Source organism: Cherax quadricarinatus, chromosome 28 (genome assembly GCF_038502225.1).
Source record: "Cherax quadricarinatus isolate ZL_2023a chromosome 28, ASM3850222v1, whole genome shotgun sequence".
Lineage (NCBI taxonomy): Eukaryota > Metazoa > Arthropoda > Malacostraca > Decapoda > Parastacidae > Cherax > Cherax quadricarinatus.
In genome coordinates, this window is record NC_091319.1 from 433,285 (window position 1) to 458,634 (window position 25,350).

General features: G+C 37.7%; 1 protein-coding gene across 11 annotated transcripts in view; it reads right to left on the reverse strand.

The window, feature by feature from the left end:
- Window positions 1-9,275: 9,275 nt before the first annotated feature.
- Window positions 9,276-25,350, reverse strand: part of Ack-like (activated Cdc42 kinase-like) — a 276,769-nt gene continuing 260,694 nt past the window's right edge. For 9 of the 11 annotated variants that reach the window (XM_053782702.2, XM_053782704.2, XM_053782696.2 and 6 more), the window contains 2 exons: window positions 24,208-24,559; window positions 9,276-11,359 (listed from right to left, as the gene is read on the reverse strand). In XM_053782702.2, coding sequence (XP_053638677.1) covers window positions 11,141-11,359; window positions 24,208-24,559 — 571 coding nt within the window. In that variant the 3' untranslated portion in view covers window positions 9,276-11,140. Of the gene's footprint in view, window positions 11,360-23,835; window positions 23,981-24,207; window positions 24,560-25,350 lie in introns of all 11 variants that reach the window. The other 2 variants (XR_008407684.2, XM_053782707.2) reach the window with 2 other exon arrangements.

The window sequence follows — 25,350 nt, forward strand, 5'->3', positions numbered from 1 at the left end:
CAGGGAATAATCTAGGCCACAGTCCTCTTGAGAATGCATGGAATCTCATGAAAAAGATGGAATCCTGCTACACATTATCCATTACATTCCTGCAGCAGATCGAGGACAGTTGGGTCAACCAGTTATCCATTGATTACTTCAGGAATCTGAGTGATAACATGCTCAGACAGCTTCAAATGGTCAAGGCCAAGGGACAGATGTAAGAACCAAGTATTACAGTTCTTGTTTTATGATGTTTGTTTTTTTAATTTTCATAATAATAATGGGGAGATTTTGTTCGGTTTTATTGGCACTGTATATAGTGTGGTATGGCAGGTATAATTCTGAGAGCAATGAAGGTATTAGGATGACTGTCATTTAGAAAGGATTGAAGGTGGATTGGGAAACATCCAAGGAATTGCTGTAGGAAGGATGTACAAGATGTTTTGAGGTGTAGGGACAAGAGCATCCAGTAGGAATGTATGATCATATTAACCCTTTTACTGTCAAAATCATTGCTCACAAACTTGCACTCATTGTCGAAGAATTTAAAAAAAAAAATATTTTTTCTTGTGAAATAATAGAGGACCTTTTCCTGATTGTAATGAAACAAAAGTACAAAATTTGATGGAAAACTTATGGAATTACTCTCTTGCAAAGTTAAGCGGTCTCAGCAATATTTATGCATCAGCGATTTCGCCCACTTTGATCCCTATTTTCGGCCAATTCCATCGTTCCAGTCAACCAAACTCGTAGTTATTTTGCTAGAACTCCTTTTGTTCTATTGATTGAGTACAAGAAACTGGCCATTTACTGATTTCAACTACCCAATAAAGTGATCAGAAATTGATAATGTGGCAAATTTCATACACAATTCAAGTGAGGCCAATTTAAAAATAGGGTCCAGAATTAACAATGCAAATATTCCTAGCACTCAAATAACATTTTCCCTGTTCATTAGTCACATCTCCAGGCTCCTCTTCTATTATGCTTGCTTTCCATTTTGAGTTTTTTTTTCACACAAAAATAGAAGATTTACTGTTATGCAGACTACTGCATTATTGTAAAAATGGTATAAATAATATCAGTGCATTTGTGGAATCATATTAGACCCACCAGTTTACATGTCTTGGAAGCGTAACATGATTTGTTTACTCTTGAACATCGGCAAAAATCGAACATTTCCACTCTGAGCTCAATTTCAAGGTACTTTTATTCCGTAAACCATTCAAAATTTTCCGGATTTCTGTAATACATTTTCCATTCTGTCAAATGAGACCAAGAAAATGAGAATACAACCATATATACCATAGGAAAATACACCATAAGGTTACTGTTGTAAACCAAATTCACGGTCAGTTTTTTTTCTCATGCACTGCGTGCTGCAGGATTTGTTTTTATACTGCACACACTGACCACTCGGACCCATTCTCTCGTATGTAGGCCTACCAGCTTTCTCCCTCAAGATTGGAAGCCGCTAGAATTTTGGCGTAGTATTACAGGACAGACACTGATTTGCAAGCCGTAATATTACGGAACTGACAGTGAAAGGGTTAATTGGAGTAAGGAGAAACAAATGGCTTTTAATATTTATTCTTCTGATAGTATGAGCAAGGTAACATCTTTGAAAGGATTCAGGATAAACCAGTTTGTCAAATTTAAGTTTGAGAGATGGAGAGTGCTAACTTCTAGGGGCCATATAGTGCCTGTGGAATGAGAGATATTCAGGTTTGATCAATGAAGAGGGAGGGGTGGTCCAATTTTTTAGATCATGAGCCCCTCACTGGCATCAAGGAGCCTTTGTTGAGGGGAATTGTAAAGTGTAATTATGCCAGTATTTAGTAATAAGATTTTTGTATATGCTGGTGCATGGTAAAGGACCTATCTACATTTGTATGACAAATCTTAAAGTAGATATACTTGACACTGTTGAGTATTGACGTAAAATTTTGAAGTATTTCAGTGTGTCACGATTTTGCCTAGTAAGCTTAGCTTGCATATGTATAAGCTGTGTATATATTTTACAAAAGGATAATGATAAGTATTGAAGAGGATCATTTTTATTTAATTTATACTTAATTTTTTGTTTCTTAGATTTTTCTTGTTCTCTTGGGCAGCTGGTAAGATTAGACCACTTTTTACCTCAATCCAGATGACTCTTCAGCATTCTCCTGGGTAATAATCTGTGAGGGTCCAAGTTTGCCAACCATTGATTAATTTTATTACATATTTCTCTAGATTTCATACATCTAGGGTATTCCAATAACTTTGCAGTAAAATGAAGATAGTTATGAAGACTAGCTTTTATTGGACATTTTTACAGCCCCTAATGACCCACACAGGGTGGGAATCGGTTATCTCATAATGTGTAATTATTGGCTGTAATAACAATAGTTTGATAAATGGATATATATGCCACTTAGGCATTGCTGTTTCACCACCAGGGGCTTTGCCAAGCCAGTACATACATTACATGGACACACTAAGTATATCTGGAAGAAGAGGGTGGGGCAGTACTAGTACAAGAGGTGTCTCATGTGATGGTAGTGACATTTGTTCAAAGTACAAAGTACAGTACTCATACTAGAATGTAGATAATAAAGTTGCCTTTATTCTGTGGAACAGTGTTAAAGATGTACAAGGGCTGTTGCCATGTGTGTTGTTTTTGGATAACCATGTGGACATCCTTCCATTTCATATGGTGGTTAGTGGTGTTCTGCAACCTGTCCTAAATTCTAAGTCAGTTTCTTTTGTTATTTTAATCAGATTCTTAATTTTTGTACTGAAGTTAAATTAGATGGCTATCTATTAATAAAAATTAACCAGGTATAACATACCACAAAGACTATAAGTGTAATGCAGCATTACATAGAGCAGTAATTTTGAAGTGCCAACAGAAAACAGGGACCCCACAGAGCACATTCTACAATACAAACACAATTACTGTTTAAGGCTTATTGTCATAATCCAACTGATGTAGATGCACTGAATACTGACTCTGATTAGGAAAATGAATGAAGTGTGTTTCAGTGCTGTATGCAAGCATTGTCCAGATCACATCTGCCATAAATGTGTTTGTTCAAGTGTGTTTTGAGGGTGGTATGTTTTTATAATGTATACTTTTTTTTTTTTTTGCATCTCTTGCAGGAAATGGCTTAAATACCTATGTGGACTATTTAGGGGGCAAAATTTTAGTTTCAGTTGATACTTGGAAATGTTAAGTTTTGAGGTGGTGACCCCAATATTGCCTCAGGCAAGTGATGTAGATACATTTTTAGCAACTTGACAGTTAGGAAAAACAATGAATTTGCAGGAATTGATGTTGCTGTATGGAGAATTAAGGATTTGGAAGGTGCATTTCTTCAACCTTTAATGAAGAAGGTAGGGAAATAAAGCTCTAAAAATGTTTGGTGTATGATGGCACATTCTTCCTCTAAGACTACAGGTATTAAGGTGTTGGGTTTTCTGCAGGCTATAAATCCGAATTATTGATTTTGTGTACGAGGAAGTAGAGGAATGGGAGTTTACCATAGGCATCCTCTTCTAGAGAATGAATGAAATTTTAAGATTGTGGAATTCATAGCAATTAGGGGTGAGATCATCCATATGCATCCATGTGAAGTTTGGGATAGTGTTTCTGAAATGTTATGCTTAGAAGTGTCCTATGTTAAGATTTGCTAGGATAGCACCGATAAGGGACCCCCATGCTCAACCTGTATATTTGCTGGTAGAGGCTGTTATTGAAAATAAAAGATGACACAAAGTTCATATACTTCAACAGTCATTTGAAGGAAGTGGTATAGTGAGGGTTGTGGTTTACTTCGATGTAAAGTTAATCTGTATAGTGGAGACTCACGAGAAGATGAAGTTCATACTGCTGTGTTTATTATTCCTGGCAAGAAGGATTTTAATGCAATTGAGCAAATCATTAGTGTGTGTAAGGCATATATGGTTGATAGTACCTACAAGATCAGAAAGGTGTTAGGCTTGGACACCGTTTAACTTGGATGGTGCATTGCCTATATAAGATGTAAAGGATAAAAAGGCACAATACCATGACTGAACACTACACAAATAACCTGCACATACTGACACCTTTCGTAGTAATCTAATTCATACCTCTCCTCCTGCTACTGATGCTTTCGGAGTCTACTCCACTTCCTGCTCCTCTTGTCCTCTCCAGTACTTTGGAGAAACTGGCCACAGACTTAGAACTCAAAAGAAGTGTTAGACAAAAATGATGCACTTTTCTGTCATGTTAGAGATCAGTCATCCTATCATTTGGTCCTCTGCCGAAATTGCCTTCCCTCCTTTTAGCAATTACAAATGCTGTCTTGTTGGAGCATCCCTCATACACAACTTTTCTAATGTGAATCTTGGTCATGACTTTGTCTTTGTAGATGCCTTCCTTTTTCATATACTAATGCCAAATGCTCCAAATACAGTGGACCCCCGCATAACGATGGCATCACATAGCGATTTTTCCGCATACCGATTACTTTTATCGCAAAATTTTTGCCGCGCATACCGATTAAAAACCCGCTTACCGATTTTCGTCCGAGACGCGTCCAATGTGCCCTCAGCCAGCCTCACATGTGCCGGCCGTCCCATTGTTTACCAGCCAGCCTCCGCGGTAACATCCAAGCATACACTCGGAATATTTCGTATTATTACAGTGTTTTCGGTGCTGTTTCTGGAAAATAAGTGACCATGGGCCCCAAGAAAGCTTCTAGTGCCAACCCTGTGGTAAAAAGGGTGAGAATTAGTATGGAAATTAAGAAAGATTTTGAAGGGTTTGGGGCTAACCCTGAGAAGCCTATGCCAGTTGTGGAATCCATTGTGCCTACTTCAAAGATTAAGGAAATGTGTGCACAGTGGGTTGAACTGCAAACCTTTATAGATGAAAATCACCCTGACACAGCTGTTGCAAGCCGTGCTGGTGACTATTTCAATGACAATGTTGTGGCCTATTTTAGACAAATCGTAAAGGAACGGGAGGTACAGAGCTCTATGGACAGATTTGTTGTGCGACAGAGGTCCAGTGACTCTCAAGCTGGTCCTAGTGGCATTAAAAGAAGAAGGGAAGTAACCCCGGAAAAGGACTTGCTACCTCAAGTCGTAATGGAAGGGGATTCCCCTTCTAAACAGTAAGAAGATAATGCTCTCCCCTCCTCCCATCCCATCAATCATCACCAGATCTTCAATAAAAGTAAGTGTCATTTAATTGTGCATGCCTTTTTCAGTTTGTGTGTATTAAAATTAACATTTCATGTGGTAAAAAAAAAATTTTTTCATACTTTTGGGCGTCTTGCACGGATTAATTTGATTTCCATTATTTCTTATGGGGAAAATTCATTCGCATAACGATTATTTCGCATAACGATGAGCCCTCTTGCACGGATTAAAATCGTTAACCGGGGGTCCACTGTACTTGTGACTTGACCTTCCCTTTCTTATATTTTCTTTGTCTTTCCTTTCTTCTGTCTAGTGACTTGACCTTCCCTTTCTTATATTTTCTTTGTCTTTCCTTTCTTCTGTCTAGGTGAGTTCAGTCCTCTGAGTGTTTTCCCCTGGGTTTTTGATCCCACCCTTGTGGGCCATTAACTCTCCTGTAATGTGCCTTTTTTCTATCTCTTTCTCTTGTATTCTTAGACTACCTCTGCTATTATTGCTTCACTAACACTACTCACTGACTCGTGTTACTACCACTACTCCCTTATTGCCACTGTTGCATTACTTATTACTACTGACTCTACCTCCACCATTACCATTTTTTTACTACTTCTCGTTCTACTCCTATCACCACCTCTACCTTGTATATATACTGGCTCCCTTCCCTTCACACTTCTGTGCGACTAGTTAATGGTCCAAATCAGGCATAAGGTTCATTCTTCTGTGTGTGGGTTATTTGTGTTTACAAGCTGTGATTAAAAGTATGTTTGTGGGAATTAGGTAGGCCATACATATGTGGGGGTTTTGGGTTGCTTAGAATGAGGCGTAGAAATTACCTGCCTTCCTCAGTATTTTTGAAGATTTATCTGCTGTTGAATGTGAAATTCTTGGTGAATATGTCACAACATTGAGCACTGATGTATTGGCAAATGGCAGTTTCATTAAGGAGATCCATCTCTTTTTGTCATCTGCCTCAATTTACTATGACAGTTCCACCTCATTTATCGCCTGTCATGACAACTCTGCTGGGATCCTTAGCGAAATCTTGAAGGGCCTTAATACACTGTCTAGGAATAGAAAGAGAACAGTTTATACAAGGGGCAGTGAAGATGATCTGCATAGTCTTTTTTGAAAGTCACTATAGCTGTGTCTATGGTTACTAGTTATTAAGTCTAGTTTGTGCATTGGTTTTTGTTAGTTGGGATCCCCATCACTGCCTCCTAGCAAATACTTAAATGATTCAATATTATTATCTTTAACAATGTCACATGGGTGCATTACAGTGGACCCCCGGTTAACGATATTTTTTCACTCCAGAAGTATGTTCAGGTGCCAGTACTGACCGAATTTGTTCCCATAAGGAATATTGTGAAGTAGATTAGTCCATTTCAGAACCCCAAACATACACGTACAAACGCACTTACATAAATACACTTACATAATTGGTCGCATTCGGAGGTGATCGTTATGCGGGGGTCCACTGTACTTGGATAATGGCCTTATCACCCCTAAGACTTCTGTTGATAATCTAAAAGGGAGACTTGATTCAGTTGAACCTTAAATTCAGTTCATTTCACTTGAGAGGAAACTGACAATCAGCTTCTGTTTCTCAGTGGCCCTGTATGTAAGGGCAATAATTTACTCTCGTTGAAAGTCGACAGAGTACAGTAAAAGTCTGATAAAACAACCCCCATAAAGTGGATGTCAGTTAAAACGGATCAAAAAATGTGGCTGGACAAATAGCCATGAAGCGGGCCAAATTCTTTACATCAGTTATCCAGTCCAGTCGTGCATTTGATAAAATGGACCGACTGCTTAATCCGAGGTTCATTCTGGACGCATCCACTTTCATTGTTCTTGGGCAGCGGGGCCAGCCAGTGACTGCCCACATTAGTGTTATTGCCTACACCTGCAGGCTCATCACTGATTCATCTCGTTTTTCCATGGATTTATTGTATTTTTAATAAATTTATAGTGTAGTGTTTTTAACAGTGACCTCTAAAGAAACCCGTATTAGTAAAGAAGCTGAAGGCTTTTGTTTTGACATGAGAGGGACGAGTATAGTGTAGCAAAATAGTGTCTGACAATCATAGAAGCAAGGAAAAGCTTACACAATATGCTATGAAGTACTGTGTAGCTGCTAGCCTGAAATGTTTTTCAGTTACTCCTAGGAAATGTGTGAAAATGGCTTAAGATACAAAGGTTGAAGTAGCATTGCATAAATATGCTCAACAGAGAGTTATTGGTGTTAATGTTCATTCTGTTTAGTTTTGCTCTGCTGCTAGGGAGCTAACAAGTCAAATGGGAATAGAATTTGGGGCAAGTGTGATGGCTTTGGTATTTCTGCTAACTTGATTACTAGAAAAATCTATGGCAAAGCTGGCACCCACACCATCTGCAATGTTACTGCTGGAGCTTTACAGCTCCACTGATTCACAATATTGTACTGTATGTTTGTAAGCTTATCTTTCCACCAAAAATGGTAAGAAAAATTACTAATTTGTACTCGATTGTATTTTACTGTGGTCTACTTTTAGCTCATTTGCTGTATGACCCTTGTCAGTTTAGTGTTTCCTTTGATTATAATGATTTTTAGCTCGTTTTCTTTACAGGTAATACTGTCATACTCTAGTTTATTCTTAGTATATCCAGTAGTCTATCAGTACGGTAGACTGGGTATGTTTTATTGGACATTTTCCCTCAAGGGAGGTTCCTTAATGCTCGTGAGGGGCTCTTGATATAGGGAACTGGATCCGTGCTCCAGTCCCCCAAATTGAGCCTGAATGCCTTCCATTCCCCCGCCCCCTCCACGTATAATCCTATGGGTTTAGCGCTCCTCCATGATTATAATAATTAGGTATTTGTCCTTGCCCAGTAAAATGATTATGAAGACTACAGCTGCTTAATTGAAAACATTCAATACAAAGGAATTTTTAGTAAAGACACCTGTTCCTTAACTAGTCAGTTTTATCAGAACTTTTTTAGCCTTCCATATTTGGAGTGCAGAGCAAAAATTTATGCCTTCATATAGCAATTTTATTTTTAATAGTTTCATGAACCTACTTCCATCAGAGATTGCAAGAAATGCACTTTCAAATCTTTCTCTTTAAGCAGGTACACCAGTTCCCACTAGTTGCTCACAGTATATCTATAGCACTTACCTCTTTTTGAAAATAATACAGCACTTACCAAAGGCATCATCAGGGTTACCACTGCCACTAGCATCCCTATAGAGTATCTCACCAAAACTAAAATCTTGCACCCTGAAATAGTTCACATAGGTGTTTAAGCCAGTCCCTGTGGGAGATGCAAAAAGAGTATACAGTGGAGAAACAAAATGCCCTCAAACCATGCCTGAACAAACATTTTTGTTAGTATAGATGCAATAACCTAACTTCTGCATGCAGCATTATTATAATAACTAAGCGCTAAACCTACAAGGGTCATACAGTGCTGCTTGTGCAGCATTAAAATGCCACAAAGCCCTTTATTAAAGAGAGAGAAAAGGATGCCCTTATAGTTTTCCATGATCCACATTTTGCATTGAATAGATGAATGAACTTTTTAGAGAAGATTGCAACCCATTTGACGAATTGTTTTAATGGTAATTAGATTTTTTTTTTTTAAGACTATTTCAATACAGTGACTAATTCTTTTTAGTGACTAAACAGTATCAAATGGGGGCCTGATACACCCATTGTAATCCTACTTGTTGCACTTCCACCTCACAGGATGGGCATGAACTAGCCACTTACATGGCACAACTCACTCTTTCTTGATGCTGGCAAGGGGATTAGACTCGTCTTCCCCCATTTTTGAATTAAACCTAATTGCCTCCCATTCCCAAGACAATGACCCCCTACAGTTTTAGTACTTCTCTTAAATATGAAATTAAATTGTAATCTACAACTTGCTGCAACACTGCCATTCCACATCAGACAAATATATTTCACACATTACTATGTTTTGGGCATGAGAGCATTGTACAGTAATTGTGTACAAGTGGCAATACAGACATTCATGGTGTGAAAGAGGTACCTCTCTCGCCATCACTCTTGCTGTTTGGGGTCCTTGGTACTACTGATGGTAATGAAACTGTGGTAGCAGAATTAAGAGACGGTAAATAAAAATGTAAGTTTATACTTCGTATATTAAATTACACAGGCTTACAAATATTGCACTGCTAATTATGTTACATAACCCCATACCTTAGCCACTGGCTCAATGTACGTATTACAATATATCTTTGTAAATCGCATAAAACTGAAATGTGTGTAATAAGCTCCAAGAAATACACCTACCATTCGACTTACGACCTGCTCGACATATGACCACTCGACTTACGACCGTGTTTTGTATGCCAAATTTCTGGGAAATAAACAACTGTTTGTGTTGCACACAGTGTTTGTCCTAACAACATAAAAAGTAAAGTAAAAAATGAAATACTAAAATAAAATAGTCATTACAACAATGTTATGTTGATATTCAGTAGTAAGGTTCGACTTATGGCCGGATGGTCGGAACCAAGCTCAGTCGTAAGTCAGATGGTAGCTGTAGTTAGTTTAAGTCCAGAATGATATATGACATTTCAGACTCTGAAACATACTTGGACTACAGTATCTAAACAGATCACATTATATAAAAATACAAAAGTATGAAAATATGCAGTGATGCGACTGACAATATTGATTCCTTAGATGACTATGTATATACTGTGCTCCCGTCAAGGGAAGTTCCTTGACGCTGGTGAGGGGATCTTGATCAAAGGAATTGGACCTGGCCTAAAATTCCTTGGATGAAACTTGATTGCCTCCCATGAATGCAGTAAGTATATATGTACTATATTATGACACAATGTAATGAGTAAGTTGCAAAATGAGAAAAAAGTTTAAAGCTCATTAGTAATCTCGCGCCAATTCTCACCCACATCAAAAAATACAACTGGAAGACAAATATAGTACAAAATGAGACTGGAAAGCTGCTTGGTACTGGACTTGACTCACAGCTACATCATTCAGTGGAAAAAGAAAATGAGCTAATGAGATGCTCCTTATACTATGCTGAATTTTGTATATCCACGAAGCTTATGAAAACTGAAGATCAAAATGCCTTCTAAAGATAGGTATGTAAATAGTGTGTAATATATAAATACATCACACACTATTATGGTTATCATTTAGGTTCAAAGTTCGCATGATGCAGTGTTACATGTCCACCTCCCATCGTTCTTTCCTCAGTTTAAATATGTACATAATTTAGAAAAGTAATAAATAAAAACTATTTTCTCTACACTTAATATATAGAACATGGCATATACATACTGTCTAGCTACTTCTTATCACAGAATATGCACATCATCCACAGTGTGTGAATGAAAGTTGCATATTCTGAAATGTCACCAAAACTTTAAAATTTTATGTATGTAATCCCCAAAATACAATTAATTTGTCCTTAATACACAGTACAATTAAGAAATCTACATCCTTTTTTCATGCCTGTAGTAAGAAATATCAGTAGTTGAGTATGTAAAGCATATATTGTATTTACAAAACTTAGGAACAAGCTGGCATACACTGAAAAATTCAGCAATATCATAGTTAAAGCATATACAGAATTGTATGAATGAAAATTGACCTAGATTCAGATATTTTTTTTTTCTTTAAGATTATTTCTGTACTGTACTATATAAAATACTTTTTCCACTCAAATACCTGTATAGTAATCAAGTTTAGGACACGCAGCAAAACAATGTCTACTGTACAGGCTAGCCCTTCTGCTCAGTTTATAAAGAAGATTGATCTAATAAAGATTTTTAAGCAAAAGACATTTTATTTATAAAGACCAAAAGAGTAACATTGTCTTATTACCAGCAGAAAACCTGAATACTTGCTAATAATGTTTGGTAACACATCAAATAAGTTATACCATAAAATACATATTGCATTTACTAAATATTTTTATGTTGCTTGTATAGATTCTTTTTCATAGGTCAAACTTGTGCTGTGTCCTCATTAATCCCACGTGTAGCCATAAGGTAGGAAGCCGCCTTACTAACATCCCATGAAAAAGAGGCTAGTGTGTGTCGAGCTGCTTCTATTGGTACACGGTGAGCTGGAAGCAACAGCTGAAGGCGTATTAGCTTAAGGGCACGATGTACATCCCACTCACATTCATTCAGTGCCACAACACATTCTTCGGGGGACACATGCTAAGAAAGAATATGGAGAAAATTATTATTGGTTACATGATTGATCTGCACTATTAGTTTAAATTAAGTGTTAAACAGTGAAGGGTTTACAGAGAAAAGCAACTGTGATGCCCCCTTCCCCCTTCAATTTGGCAATCTCTTGCCCTGAGGAATTAAGCCTCTTATCCCCTTCTTGGGTTTAATCTATTATTATAATTAAAAAGAAGCACTAAACCTACAAGAGTCATACAGTGCTGGGGTTTAATCTAAGTACATACCACTTAAAAAGCTGGAAGAGCAAGCGTTATTAGTGGAGAAATTGCTCCTTTTGTGAAATCCAGCTTCTACATTGGAAAAGGGGGACCATTATTAACCCTAGCTTCCATTAGCAATACTGCTGTAGTCATGTTATCAGAGGTCTCCAGCCAAGATGGCCACCCATTGTCCCATTTGACGTAAGAAGGAAGCAACACTGCAGCAGGCCTACTGGCCCATGCTACACAGGTCCAATTCGTACCCATCCATGTACTTGTCTAACCTGTATTTTAAGCTACACATGGTTTTCACTTCGATGACACTACTCAAGAGTTTGTTCCACTCAGCCACAACTTCATTACCAAACCACTGCTTTCCTATAACCTTTCTAAACTTAAATTTTTCAAATTCCAGCCCATTGCACGAATCTTGTTTAATACTTTTAGCATGTTATTTACATTCCCTTTATTTCTGTTTTCCATTTATACACATTGATCATATCCCCCCCCCCATTCTATGCTCTTCTAGAGCAGATTCAGTGCCCTCAGTCTATCCTCATAGGAAAGATTTCTGATACATAGGATAAACTTTGTTGTCCTCTACGTCTTTCATCATACTTGTGTCCATTTTGTAATACGGTGACCAGAACTGTGAAGCATAATCTAAATCAGGTCTAACTAATGATAGTTAAAGTATAACCTGAAGCCTCCTGTTATATATACTTATTCATATAAAGCCAAGAATTTTATTTACTGAATTGTGTATAATTACACAATGTTGTCTTGGCTTTAGATTACTGCTAAACAAAACTCCTAAATCCTTTTTGCATTCAGTGATTAATCTCTATATTATTTAGTTTATAAGTGCCATGTTTATTTTGTTTTCCTAGGCTTAGAACTTTGCATTTGTCTACATTAAACTGCATCTGCCAGTTCTCCAACCACTGTAATAATCTATTCAAATCTTCCTGTAGCACTCTTAAGTGTTATCAGAATTAATCCAATGGCCTATTTTGGTGTCATCAGTAAACTTGCTTATATCACTTTATTCCCTCATTTATGTATATTGCGAACAAAGAAGGGCCCAACACCAACCCCTGTGGAAGACCACTTGTGACGTGTCTCCACTCTGATTTCTTCCCATTTATTTAAACTCTTTGTTGCCTGTCAATCATGCCTCTAACCAGGAAAAAAAAATTCCCCTCCTATTCCATGTGCCTCTACTTTCCTCGAGTCTCCGATGTGGAACTCTATCAAAAGTTTTACTGAAGTTCATTCACACATTCATTACCATGCTTTACCTCCTCGAATACCTTAGTGAAAAAAAAGTTAGTAAATTCATACGGCAGGAACGCCCATTTGTAAGACAGTGCTGAGATTCAACTTTCAATATGACTTCGAATAGCCTAGGCAATTACCGATTCCATCAATTTTCCCACAATGGAGGTTAGGCTAATTGGTCTATAATTTAACCCTTTCACTGTTGGTGACATACAGGTACAGCTTACAAGCCAGTGTCAGTGATGTATTAATACTCCAAAATTCTAGTGGCTTCAAATCTAGCAGACCTACATGCGAGAGAAGAAATAGGTCTGTGCGATCACTGCGCACAGTATAAAAAAAAAAATCCTGCAGCACACAGTGCATAATGAGGAAAAAAAAATGACTGTGCTTTTGGTTTAACCCTTTGACTGTTTACGTCGTATATATACGTCTTACGCGCCACTGTTTCTGACGTATTTATACGCGTAAATTCTAGCAGCTTCAAATCAAGCAGGAGAAAGCTGGTAGGCCCACATGTAAGAGAATGGGTCTGTGTGGTCAGTGTGCACCACATAAAAAAAATCCTGCAGCATGCAGTGCATAATGAGAAAAAAACTGACCGTTTTTTTGGGGGGGATTAAAACGCCGACTTTGAGGTGTATTTTCATATAGTATTTATCAATGTATTTTCGTTTTCATGGTCTCAGGTGATAAAATGGAAAACACATTACAGAAATAGAGATGATTTTCATTACTCTCACGATGAAAACGACCCTGAAATTGAGCTCAAAGTAGCAGAAATGTTCAGGAGTAAGCAAATTACACCACATGTCCAATACACGTCAACTGGGGAGTCTAATATTCTTTCACTAGTGCCCTGATATTATTTATACCATTTTTACAATAATGCAGTAGCCTGCATAACAGTAAATTTTGTATTTTTTGTATGAATAAAAAATCAAAATAGAAAGCAATAGTAATATAAGAGGGACCTAGAGACGTGACTAATGAACAGAGGATATGTTATTTTAGTGCCAAGAATGTCTACATTGTTTATTCTAGACCCTATTTTGAAATTGGCATCTTTTTAATTTGCGTGAAATTGGCCAAATTGCCAATTTCTGACCACTTCATTGGGTAGTTCAAATCGGTAAATGGGCGGTTTCTTGTACTCAACTGATAGAAAAAAAATGGAGTTCTAAAGAAATAGCTATTAGTTTGGTCAACTGGAACAACAGAACTGGCCAAAAACAGGGCTCTAAAGTTGGCGAAACTGCCGATGCGTATATGTCGCTGAGACCGCAAACTTCGCGGGAGTGTAATTCCATGGGTTTTCGACCAAATTTCGTACTTTTGCTGTCACTACCATCGGGAAAAGATTCTCTATCATTTCATAAGAAAAAATAATTTTTTTCCCAAAACTTTTGCGACATAGAACGACAGTTTCAGAAAGGGGCTTGCGACAGTCAAAGGGTTAAAGCACTGAATTTGAGGTGTATTTTCGAAAGGTATTTATGGTTGTATTCTCGTTTTCTTCATGTCATTTGATAGAATGGAAGATATATTACAGAAATAGAGATGATATTCGTTCGTTTCACGATGAAAAGTATATATATACCTTTGACATTTGAAGAGTTTCGAGAGTTTATCTACTCTCTGAGCTGGGCCAAAAATTGAAATTGAGCTCAAAGTAGCGGAAATGTTTGATTTTTACCGATGTTCAACAGTAAACAAATGACGTCACCTAACGCGATGAGGGTATCAAATGATTTAGATAGAGAAAAATTGGATATCACATTGGAGAGGAGTATGGAAGAAGTGAATGTTTTCAGATATTTGGGAGTTGACTTGTCAGTGGATGGGTTTATGAAAGATGAGGTTAACCATAAAATTGATGAAGGAAAAAGGCGAGTGGTGCTTTGAGGTATCTGTGGAGACAAAAAACGTTATCCATGGAGGCAAAGAAGGGAATGTACGAAAGTATAATGGTACCAACACTCTTTTATGGGTGTGAAGCTTGGGTTGCAAATGCTGCAGCAAGGAGGCAGCTGGAGGCAGTGGAGATGTCCTAAGGGCAATTTGTGGTGTAAATATTATGCAGAGAATTCGGAGTGTGGAAATTAGGAGGAGATGTGGAGTTAATAAAAGTACCAGTCAGAGGGCTGAAGAGGGGTTGTTGAGGTGGTTTGGTCATTTAGAGAGAATGGATCGAGTATAAATCTGTAGGGGTAGTCCTCGAAAAGGTTGGAGGGAGGGGGTAAAGGAGGTTTTGTGGGCGAGGGGCTTGGACTTCCAGCAAGCATGTGTGAGCATGCAAGATAGTGAATGGAGACGAATGGTTTTTTGGGACCTGACGAGCTGTTGGAGTATGAGCAGAGTAATATTTAGTGAAGGGATTCAGGGAAACCTGTTATTTTTATATAACTATGCTTGAGTACTGGAAATGGGAAGTACAATGCCTGCATTTTTAAGGAAGGGTTTGGGATATTGGCAGTTTGGAGGGGTATGTTATATATGCTTCTAAACTGTTGTATCTGGGCGCCTCTGCAAAGACAGTGATTACGTGTGAGGTGAAAGTGTTGAATGATGATGAAAGTATTATCTTTTTTGGGGATTTTCTTTCTTTTTGGGTCACCCTGCCTCGGTGGGAGACGGCCAACTTGTTGAAAAAAAAAAATTGATAAATGCAATCATGGGGTGATTGCACACAAATTGAAGGCCATAGGTAAAATGGGGAAGGTAGGCAGATGTATTTTCAGGTTTCTAACACAAAGAATGCATATAGTAGTAAACAGAGTAAAATCTAGCATCAGTGAGGAAAACAAGAACTCAGTATCCCAAGGCCCTGTCCTGGCACCTCTACTGGTTTTTTTATCCTCGTAGCAGACACATAAAACACCCATCACAGTTTTGTATTATTTGCAGATGACACTAGTTAGCATGAAAGACAGTAAAAAATTGCAGGAATATATAAGCAGCATTTTTCAGTGGGCAGTGGAGAACATGATATTCATGGTAATAATTTCAGCTGCTTAGGTATGAAAAGAATGAAGAACTCAAAAGGGGCATTGTATACAGAACTCAAGAGGATCATCAAATAGAACAAAAGGAACACATGAAAGACCTGGGAGTAATTATTTCAGCTGACCTTTCTTTCAAAGAACTCAATAAGACCAATGTCACGACAGCCAGGAAGATGACGGAGTGGATAATGAGAACTTTCAAAACAAGGGAAATAGTGACAATGGTGGTACTTCAGATCTCTTGTGCTCTTGCATTTGGAATATTGCTCAGTGTTGACAGCCCCATTCAGGGCAATAGAGATACCAGAGATGGAAAAGATATTGTTTATAGCATGCATAGAGCCAGTAAAGCACTTAAATTACTGGGAATGCCTTAAAACCCTAAATATGTACTCACTGGAGTGGAGGAGAGAGATAATAAGATATACCTGGAAAGTACTTGAGGGCTTTCTCCCATATCTGCACACTGTCATAACATACTGGAATGAGAAATATGGGAGAAAGCACAAAATAAACCCAGTGAAAAGCTGGGGCACAATATCCATGGTCCCAAACTATTCAACATCTTGCCATAAGATATCAGAAACACCACTGGGACAAGTGTAGAAGTCTTCAACTGGCAGATCAACCAGGCTGTGATGGATATGTGGGGCAGACCACAAATAGCAACAGCCTGATTGACCAGGCAAGCACCAGACAAGCATGGCCCAAGGTTGCACTCCAGTAGAAAAACACTCGGAATTCATCAAAGGTACCCTTGGATTGAATCTTATTTCTTCCCATTCCCCATATGTTGTATGACCCCTATGGGTTTACCACTCCCTTTTGAGTGTATCAATATATTTTAATTTCCTATTTCTGCTTATGCTCATGTACAATTTTTAGACTTGGCAGAAGCACTGTTCTGAGTTGTAGGACAACTGTTGGTTTAGGAAACAGCACTTACATATTTACAAATTGGCCATGTACTAGTCACACAGAACCAGTATGAAAAGATGCCGAACATCTTTCTGCAAGAAAATCCACGAGGCTGTAATAGCTAACCATATATTAACAGACTATCTTTCAGAGAGTATACAGAATTCACATTTGTCATCTTCAACTGCCTTATACACTCCTTGCTGAAAGTCCCTACTTATGATGGAACTCCCTCTAACACTTACAGAAACTAACAAATTGCACCAACTATGATTTTAATGTTATACATACTTACATCAACTCCCAACTTCACCAACCTCTATGCTAACAACTTAAACCACCTCTGATCTGCAGTACTTGAATGAGTTTGGCACTTGTTTCTGAATAAGGAATACAAGAGGATGCAGTACATAATAAATGCACGGGCACGAAAGCAACATAATGTGAAAGCAAGATTCAAGAAATTGGGTAACAAAAGCCTTTTATAAGTAGGGCTGAGATACTTCATAACATTAATTACGCTCAAAAGTGAAATTTGCAATCACTAATTCACAAGAAGCAAACTAATTACTGGAAGGTACTGTAGTTTTTATTATGCAACTATGTATGAGATGCTGTAGGAAATAAACTGTAACATAGCTGAGGAAAAGTTTGTAAAGTAAATGTGGATGATTAAAAGAACCATAATTTATGTGAAATCCAAATATTTATGTATTATTCTTCCTCTAAAACCAGAATATTGAAGATTATTAGTTTCAACTGGAAGCACTACATCTTTATAGTTTTTGTAGTACCTAAAATAATGAGGAAAAGAGAGGTCAGATATGTTATACAGGACAGTCATACATGGGTGCAGAACCCATTAATTGTAGATCATTTTTATAAAATTCCAGGGGTCATCACCTCCTGTAGCTCAGTCCCAGACCAGGCCTCCTGGGCACAGGTTCAATATAAATTTATTTAAATTTTTCTTCATTAGGCTTAACCATTTCCTTTTTAGCCTCATTAGGTAGGGTGACCCAAAAAAGAAAACACATTCACAATCAATCATTCAATCAATGTCTTGGCAGAAGTTTACTGACAACACAATTCAGATGACCTTCTGACTGCAACCTCCCACTCCCTCCTTTAGAGTACAGGCACTGCCCTTTCCACCTCCAGAACTCAAGTTCAGCTAACCAGTTTCCCCTGAATCCCTTTATTAAAATGGTACCTTGCTTACACTTCAACATGTCAATCAAGCATTAAAAACCATTGTCTTCACTCACTCTGATCAAACACACTCACACAAGTATGCTGGATGTTTGAGGACCTAACACCCAAAAGCTCCTTTCCCTCCCCCCTCCCTCCAGCCATTCCTAGGATGACTCCTACCCCTCCTTCCTTCAACCTCAGATTTATATACCCTCATAGGTTGTAAAGAGATAGGATAACTGAATGTCCATACCACCTCAGCAACCCCTCCTTAGTTTCTTAAATTGTACTCTTGGTGAATCCACACAATCTAATTTCTATGTCCTTAATTCTTTCCTCTCAACCACAACATCTTCACTGCCTCTAGCCTCCTCCTCCTCCTCCTACAGCCAAGAGATGTGTTGTAAACTAATAACTTAGTACTAAGAATTTGTAACTAAAATATCTTCAAAGAAAAAATGTCACAGGCAAGATCCAATAAAGATTAATAATTGCCACTGTAATAGTTTTAATTTATTTAATGACTTGTGAGGAGAAAAAAAAATAAAATTACTAAATTCCCTACAAGAAAGCTGGTTAGGCCTCATTTAGATTATGCTGCACAGTTTTGGTCACCGTATTACAGAATGGATATAAATGCTCTGGAAAATGTACAAAGGAGGATAACAAAGTTTATCCCATATATCAGAAACCTTCCCTATGAGGATAGACTAAGGGCCCTGAATCTGCACTCTCTAGAAAGACGTAGAATTAGGGGGATATGACTGAGGTGTATAAATGGAAGACAGGAATAAATAAAGGGGATGTAAATAGTGTGCTGAAAATATCTAGCCTAGACAGGACTCGCAGCAATGGTTTTAAGTTGGAAAAATTCAGATTCAGGAAGGATATAGGAAAGTACTGGTTTGGTAATAGAGTTGTGGATGAGTGGAACAAACTCCAAAGTACAGTTATAGAGGCCAGAACGTTGTGTAGCTTTAAAAATAGGTTGGATAAATACATGAGTGGATGTGGGTGGGTGTGAGTTGGACCTGACTAGCTTGTGCTACCAGGTCGGTTGCCGTGTTCCTCCCTTAAGTCAATGTGACCTGACCTGACTAGGTTAGGTGCATTGGCTTAAGCCGGTAGGAGACTTGGACATGCCTCGCATGGGCCAGTAGGCCTGCTGCAGTGTTCCTTCGTTCTTATGTTCTAAATGTAGTGATAGATAGATGATGGAATAAAGTGTAGATAAGCATAATGTAATGGAAGAGAAAGCAATAACAGACCACATGAATATAGATATAAGCGACTATTGGCAGAAAGGTGGGCTAGTGCAAAGATGAGTAGTGGGGGGGTTGAAGAGGGTTGGAATAGTTTTAAAAATGCAGTATTAGAATGTCGGGCAGAAGTTTGTGGTTATAGGAGGGTGGGGGCAGGAGGAAAGAGGAGTGATTGGTGGAATGATGAAGTAAAGGGTGTGATAAGAGAGAAAAAGGTAGCTTATGAGAGGTTTTTACAAAGCAGAAGTGTTATAAGAAGAGCAGAGTATATGGAGAGTAAAAGAAAGGTAAAGAGTGGTGAGAGAGTGCAAAAGGAGAGCAGATGATAGAGTGGGAGAGGCACTGTCAAGAAATTTTAATGAAAATAAGAAAAAATTTTGGAGTGAGTTAAACAAGTTAAGAAAGCCTAGGGAAAGTATGGATTTGTCAGTTAAAAACAAAGTAGGAGAGTTAGTAGATGGGGAGATGGAGGTATTAGGTAGATGGCAAGAATATTTTGAGGAACTTTTAAGTGTTAAGGAAGAAAGAGAGATACAGTAATTTCATGCACTGGTCAGGGAGTTATACCATCTTTTAGGAGTGAAGAAGAGCAAAATGTAAGTGTGGGGGAGGTACGCGAGGCATTACGTAGAATGAAAGGGGGTAAAGCAGCTGGAACTGATGGGATCATGACAGAAATGTTAAAAGCAGGGGGGATATAGTGTTGGAGTGGTTGATACTTTTGTTTAACAAATGTATGAAAGAGGGGAAGGTACCTAGGGATTGGCAGAGAGCATGTATAGTCCCTTTATATAAAGTGAAAGGGGACAAGAGAGACTGTAAAAATTATAGAGGAATAAGTTTACTGAGTATACCAGGAAAAGTGTACGGTAGGGTTATAATTGAAAGACTTAGAGGTAAGACAGAATGTAGGATTGCGGATGAGCAAGGAGGTTTCAGAGTGGGTAGGGGATGTGTTGATCAAGTGTTTACATTGAAGCATATATGTGAACAGTATTTAGATAAAGGTAGGGAAGTTTTTAATGCATTTATGGATTTAGAAAAGGCATATGATAGAGTGGATAGAGGAGCAATGTGGCAGATGTTGCAAGTGTATGGAATAGGTGGTAAGTTATTAAATGCTGTAAAGAGTTTTTATGAGGATAGTGAGGCTCAGGTTAGGGTGTGTAGAAGAGAGGGAGACTACTTCCCAGTAAAAGTAGGTCTTAAACAGGGATGTGTAATGTCACCATGGTTGTTTAATATATTTATAGATGGGGTTGTAAAGGAAGTAAATGCTAGGGTGTTCGGGAGAGGGGTGGGATTAAATTTTGGGGAATCAAATTCAAAATGGGAATTGACACAGTTACTTTTTGCTGATGATACTGTGCTTATGGGAGATTCTAAAGAAAAATTGCAAAGGTTAGTGGATGAGTTTGGGAATGTGTGTAAAGGTAGAAAATTGAAAGTGAACATAGAAAAGAGTAAGGTGATGAGGGTATCAAATGATTTAGATAAAGAAAAATTGGATATCAAATTGGGGAGGAGGAGTATGGAAGAAGTGAATGTTTTCAGATACTTGGGAGTTGACGTGTCGGCGGATGGATTTATGAAGGATGAGGTTAATCACAGAATTGATGAGGGAAAAAAGGTGAGTGGTGCGTTGAGATATATGTGGAGTCAAAAAACGTTATCTATGGAGGCAAAGAAGGGAATGTATGAAAGTATAGTAGTACCAACACTCTTATATGGGTGTGAAGCTTGGGTGGTAAATGCAGCAGCGAGGAGACGGTTGGAGGCAGTGGAGATGTCCTGTTTAAGGGCAATGTGTGGTGTAAATATTATGCAGAAAATTCGGAGTGTGGAAATTAGGAAAAGGTGTGGAGTTAATAAAAGTATTAGTCAGAGGGCAGAAGAGGGGTTGTTGAGGTGGTTTGGTCATTTAGAGAGAATGGATCAAAGTAGGATGACATGGAAAGCATATAAATCTATAGGGGAAGGAAGGCGGGGTAGGGGTCGTCCTCGAAAGGGTTGGAGAGAGGGGGTAAAGGAGGTTTTGTGGGCAAGGGGCTTGGACTTCCAGCAAGCGTGCGTGAGCGTGTTAGATAGGAGTGAATGGAGACGAATGGTACTTGGGACCTGACGATCTGTTGGAGTGTGAGCAGGGTAATATTTAGTGAAGGGATTCAGGGAAACCGGTTATTTTCATATAGTCGGACTTGAGTCCTGGAAATGGGAAGTACAATGCCTGCACTTTAAAGGAGGGGTTTGGGATATTGGCAGTTTGGAGGGATATGTTGTGTATCTTTATATGTGTATGCTTCTAAACTGTTGCATTCTGAGCACCTCTACAAAAACAGTGATAATGTGTGAGTGTGGTGAAAGTGTTGAATGATGAAAGTATTTTCTTTTTGGGGATTTTCTTTCTTTTTTGGGTCACCCTGCCTCGGTGGGAGACGACCGACTTGTTGAAAAAAAAAAAAAATGAATATAGCTTGTGTGATAAAAATATTTAAGATTGACAGAACCTATAAATAATTATATGATGAAATGCTGATAAAGTAACTAACAATATATGTTGCACCAAAACCAAGTTGATATGATTGAAAAGGTTCAAAGATATGATACAAAATGACCATGATTAAAAAAAATGAGCTAGAGAGAGTTACAACAACTAATACATACTTGATTAAGAAGAAAGGAGAGGTGACTATATAAAGCATTAAGATAAAATTAAGATTTCTTAGCACCATTGATTTTTTGGTACTTAAAAGTTATTCTGAAGCTACAGAAATGTGACAAGTTAAGGAAATGTATTATTTTGCAAATCACTGGTATATGGGCATGTGGTGTCTGTTTCGTTTAGCTTATCTTTATAACCCATTTACATTTTGGCATGAAACTAATGCAAAATCCATACATTCCATGCTCCACTAAAATGGCGCATCAAAATTTACATATGGCTTAAAAGTGAGCGGGAAAAAATACATCAGTATAGAGGTACGTATAAATGTCACTGCTCCCTAGTTACAGTACATCTAGTTGTAATTATCTTAGAGTAAGGGTTTTAAAGTGTTTATTTAATACCTAAATTTACAAGGGTTATGAAAATAATTAAATATAAACATCCCTCATATTAAAAAAAAAAAAATTAAGCTAACCCATTTGCTCTGTATATTACATTCACAAACAGTGTTTAACCCTGCCAGGGTCCAGACCCCCTATCTGAAACTTGTCCATAGGATCCAAGAATTTAAAAAAAAAATTTTTCTTTTTTCTTATGAAATAGTAGAAAATCTTTTCATGAAGATAATAAAACAAAAAGTATGAAATTTAATGGAAAACTGACGAAATTAAGCTCTCACGAATTTTACTGTGTCAGAGATACTTACGCAATGGTCATTTTGTCAAATTTGAGTCCTATTTTTGGCCAATTACATTGTTCCATTAGACCAAATTCTTAGCTATTTTGCTAGTATGTGTTCCATTTTATCTACTGAGCACAAGAAATAGCCCAATCAACTATTTCAACTACCCAATAAAGTGATCGGAAATTGATAATTTGGCCAATTTCACACAAAGTTCAAAATATTCCAATTTCAAAATAAGATCCAGAATAAACAATGCAGGCATTCCTGGCACTAAAATAACATTTCCTTTGTTTATTAGTTATGTTTCCGGGCTTTACACATGAATTCCATTTTCATTTTTTATTCATATAAAGAAGTTTTCCAGGTAGTAGGTTGGTAGACAGCAACCACCTAGGGAGGTACTACCGTCCTGCCAAGCGAGTGTAAAACGAAAGCCTGTAATTGTTTTACATGATGGTAGGATTGCTGGTGTTCATTTTTCTGTCTCATAAACATACAAGGTTTCAGGTACGTCGTGCTACTTCTACTTACACTTAGGTCACACTACACATACATGTACAAGCATATATATACACACCCCACTGGGTTTTCTTATATTTTCTTACTAGTTCTTGTTCTTGTTTATTTCCTCTTACCTCCATGGGGAAGTGGAACAGAATTCTTCCTCCGTAAGCCATGCGTGTTGTAAGAGGCGACTAAAATGCCAGGAGCAAGGGGCTAGTAACCCCTTCTCCTGTATATATTACTAAATGTAAAAGGAGAAACTTTCGTTTTTCCTTTTGGGCCACCCCGCCTCGGTGGGATATGGCCAGTGTGTTGAATGAAAGAAAGAAGTTTTATTCACACCAAAAGATAAAAGATTTATTGTTATTCAATATTGTAATAATTGTATAAATAATATCAGCGCATTCGTGAATGCACATTAGACCCACCAGCTGACATGTATTGGATGCATGATGTGATTTGTTTATTCTTGAACTTTGGCAAAAATCAAACATTTCAACTACTTTGAGCTCAATTTCAAGCTATTCTGAGTAAAAAAAAATCAAAATCATCTCTATTTCTGTAATATATCTTCCATTCTATCAAATGAGACCAAGACACTGTGAATACAGCCATAAAAAACATATGAAAATACACCACAAAATAGGTTTTAAACCAAAAACACAGTGGCAGTTTTTTCTCATTATACATGGAGTGCTCCAGGATTTGTTTTATATGGTGCACACTTACCATACAGATGCATTCTCTCTAGGCCCAAATTTACCGCTCACAGCTTATCTGAGTGAGCTGAGCTCATGACGTTGTACTATAGCTTGGACCCTGGCTTCAAAGCAGTAGAACTATGGGACGAACCCTCAAAGGGTTAACAACAGCACTGTATAAAGAAACAGATTCTCAAGTTTAATCCAAAAATATTCTTCAAGGGTAGAGGAAGGAGGAGGGGAATGTATGGGTAGTGATGTAATAAAATTTGTCAATTATTAAAGGACCAAATTATTAAGATTACAGTATTATAAAGCAATCTTTTAAAGCTATTACGTTAAGTTACATTATCAGATAATTCAATAATTTACAAAATTTTTAACAAGATTTTACACAAACCTCATTTTTCAAAACTTTTTGCATTATGTGAACCTCATCAGACTGGGTGCCTCGTGCTGGTCCCTGAGTTCGTCTGGAGTTGGGTCGGTCCATAGCAAAGTCCAGGAGGTCCTCGCAGGACACATGGTCTCCAGACTGATACAATGATCCACTTCCCCCTCCTGGGCCCTCTCCAAAGCCATTAATAGTTATGTGATGGTCAGAAGTGTTAGTGAATGATTCGGGGTTAGGAAAAGGTGGAGGTAAAGGTCCTAAAGGCGAAACACTCTGATCTTCTTCCTGTATGTCATCCAAAGCATCCATCTCGCTAGCCACTTGACTTTCAAAACTGTCATCCAGGGCACTCGGACTTCTGTTTCAAGAAATTAAAAGGCTAAATTGAAAAAGGCAGTTATATTGCAAGTTATTACAAGATGAAACAGATACATAGCCAGAAATTACACGACAAAGCTGAAGCTAAGAAATGTTATAAAAATATAAGATGGAACTAAAACTATGAGGTTTATTACAGGAAACTGCAAGATAAATGTTAGACGATTTACAATGCAATATTATTTAACTTAAACTAGAAACTTAGGATCCCGTTTCTTGCACAATAAAGCTGGAAATGGTGGTGCTCTTACAGCTCAATTCGTGATACAAACTTTTTACAGCAGCTTTATTTAATATGAAAATAAATATAATACAGCAGATGCTTGATGCATGCTAAAATGAAAGAGCAATATTTAGTTAAAATTAACAAGTTATGTGCCACAGTCTATATATGAAATATACTATATATGCAGTATATTAGCAAAGTGCAGTATAATTTCTTGGCTTCTACATAAAATTTATTGTACAATTTCCAAACATAAGAATGCTTCTGTAAGGAGGCAATCACTCAATTAAAAAAAGTTGTTAGTAGTCATTTATACATAAAGTAGACCCCCATCCCCTATTGCAACTCAAGCTACAGTATTTCTGCCAATTCCTGATTTTTTGCTGCCTTTTTCTACTTTTTGCTTCAAAGTGGCCACCTATCGTAGTGGTGCAGGAGGTATATTTCCCTCCTATATGCCTTGGGCCTCTTTTGTTTCACAGTAGACATAGCATCACTCCATGGTGAAGAGAAATGATATAAAAATCACTATCCCACATAGTAAC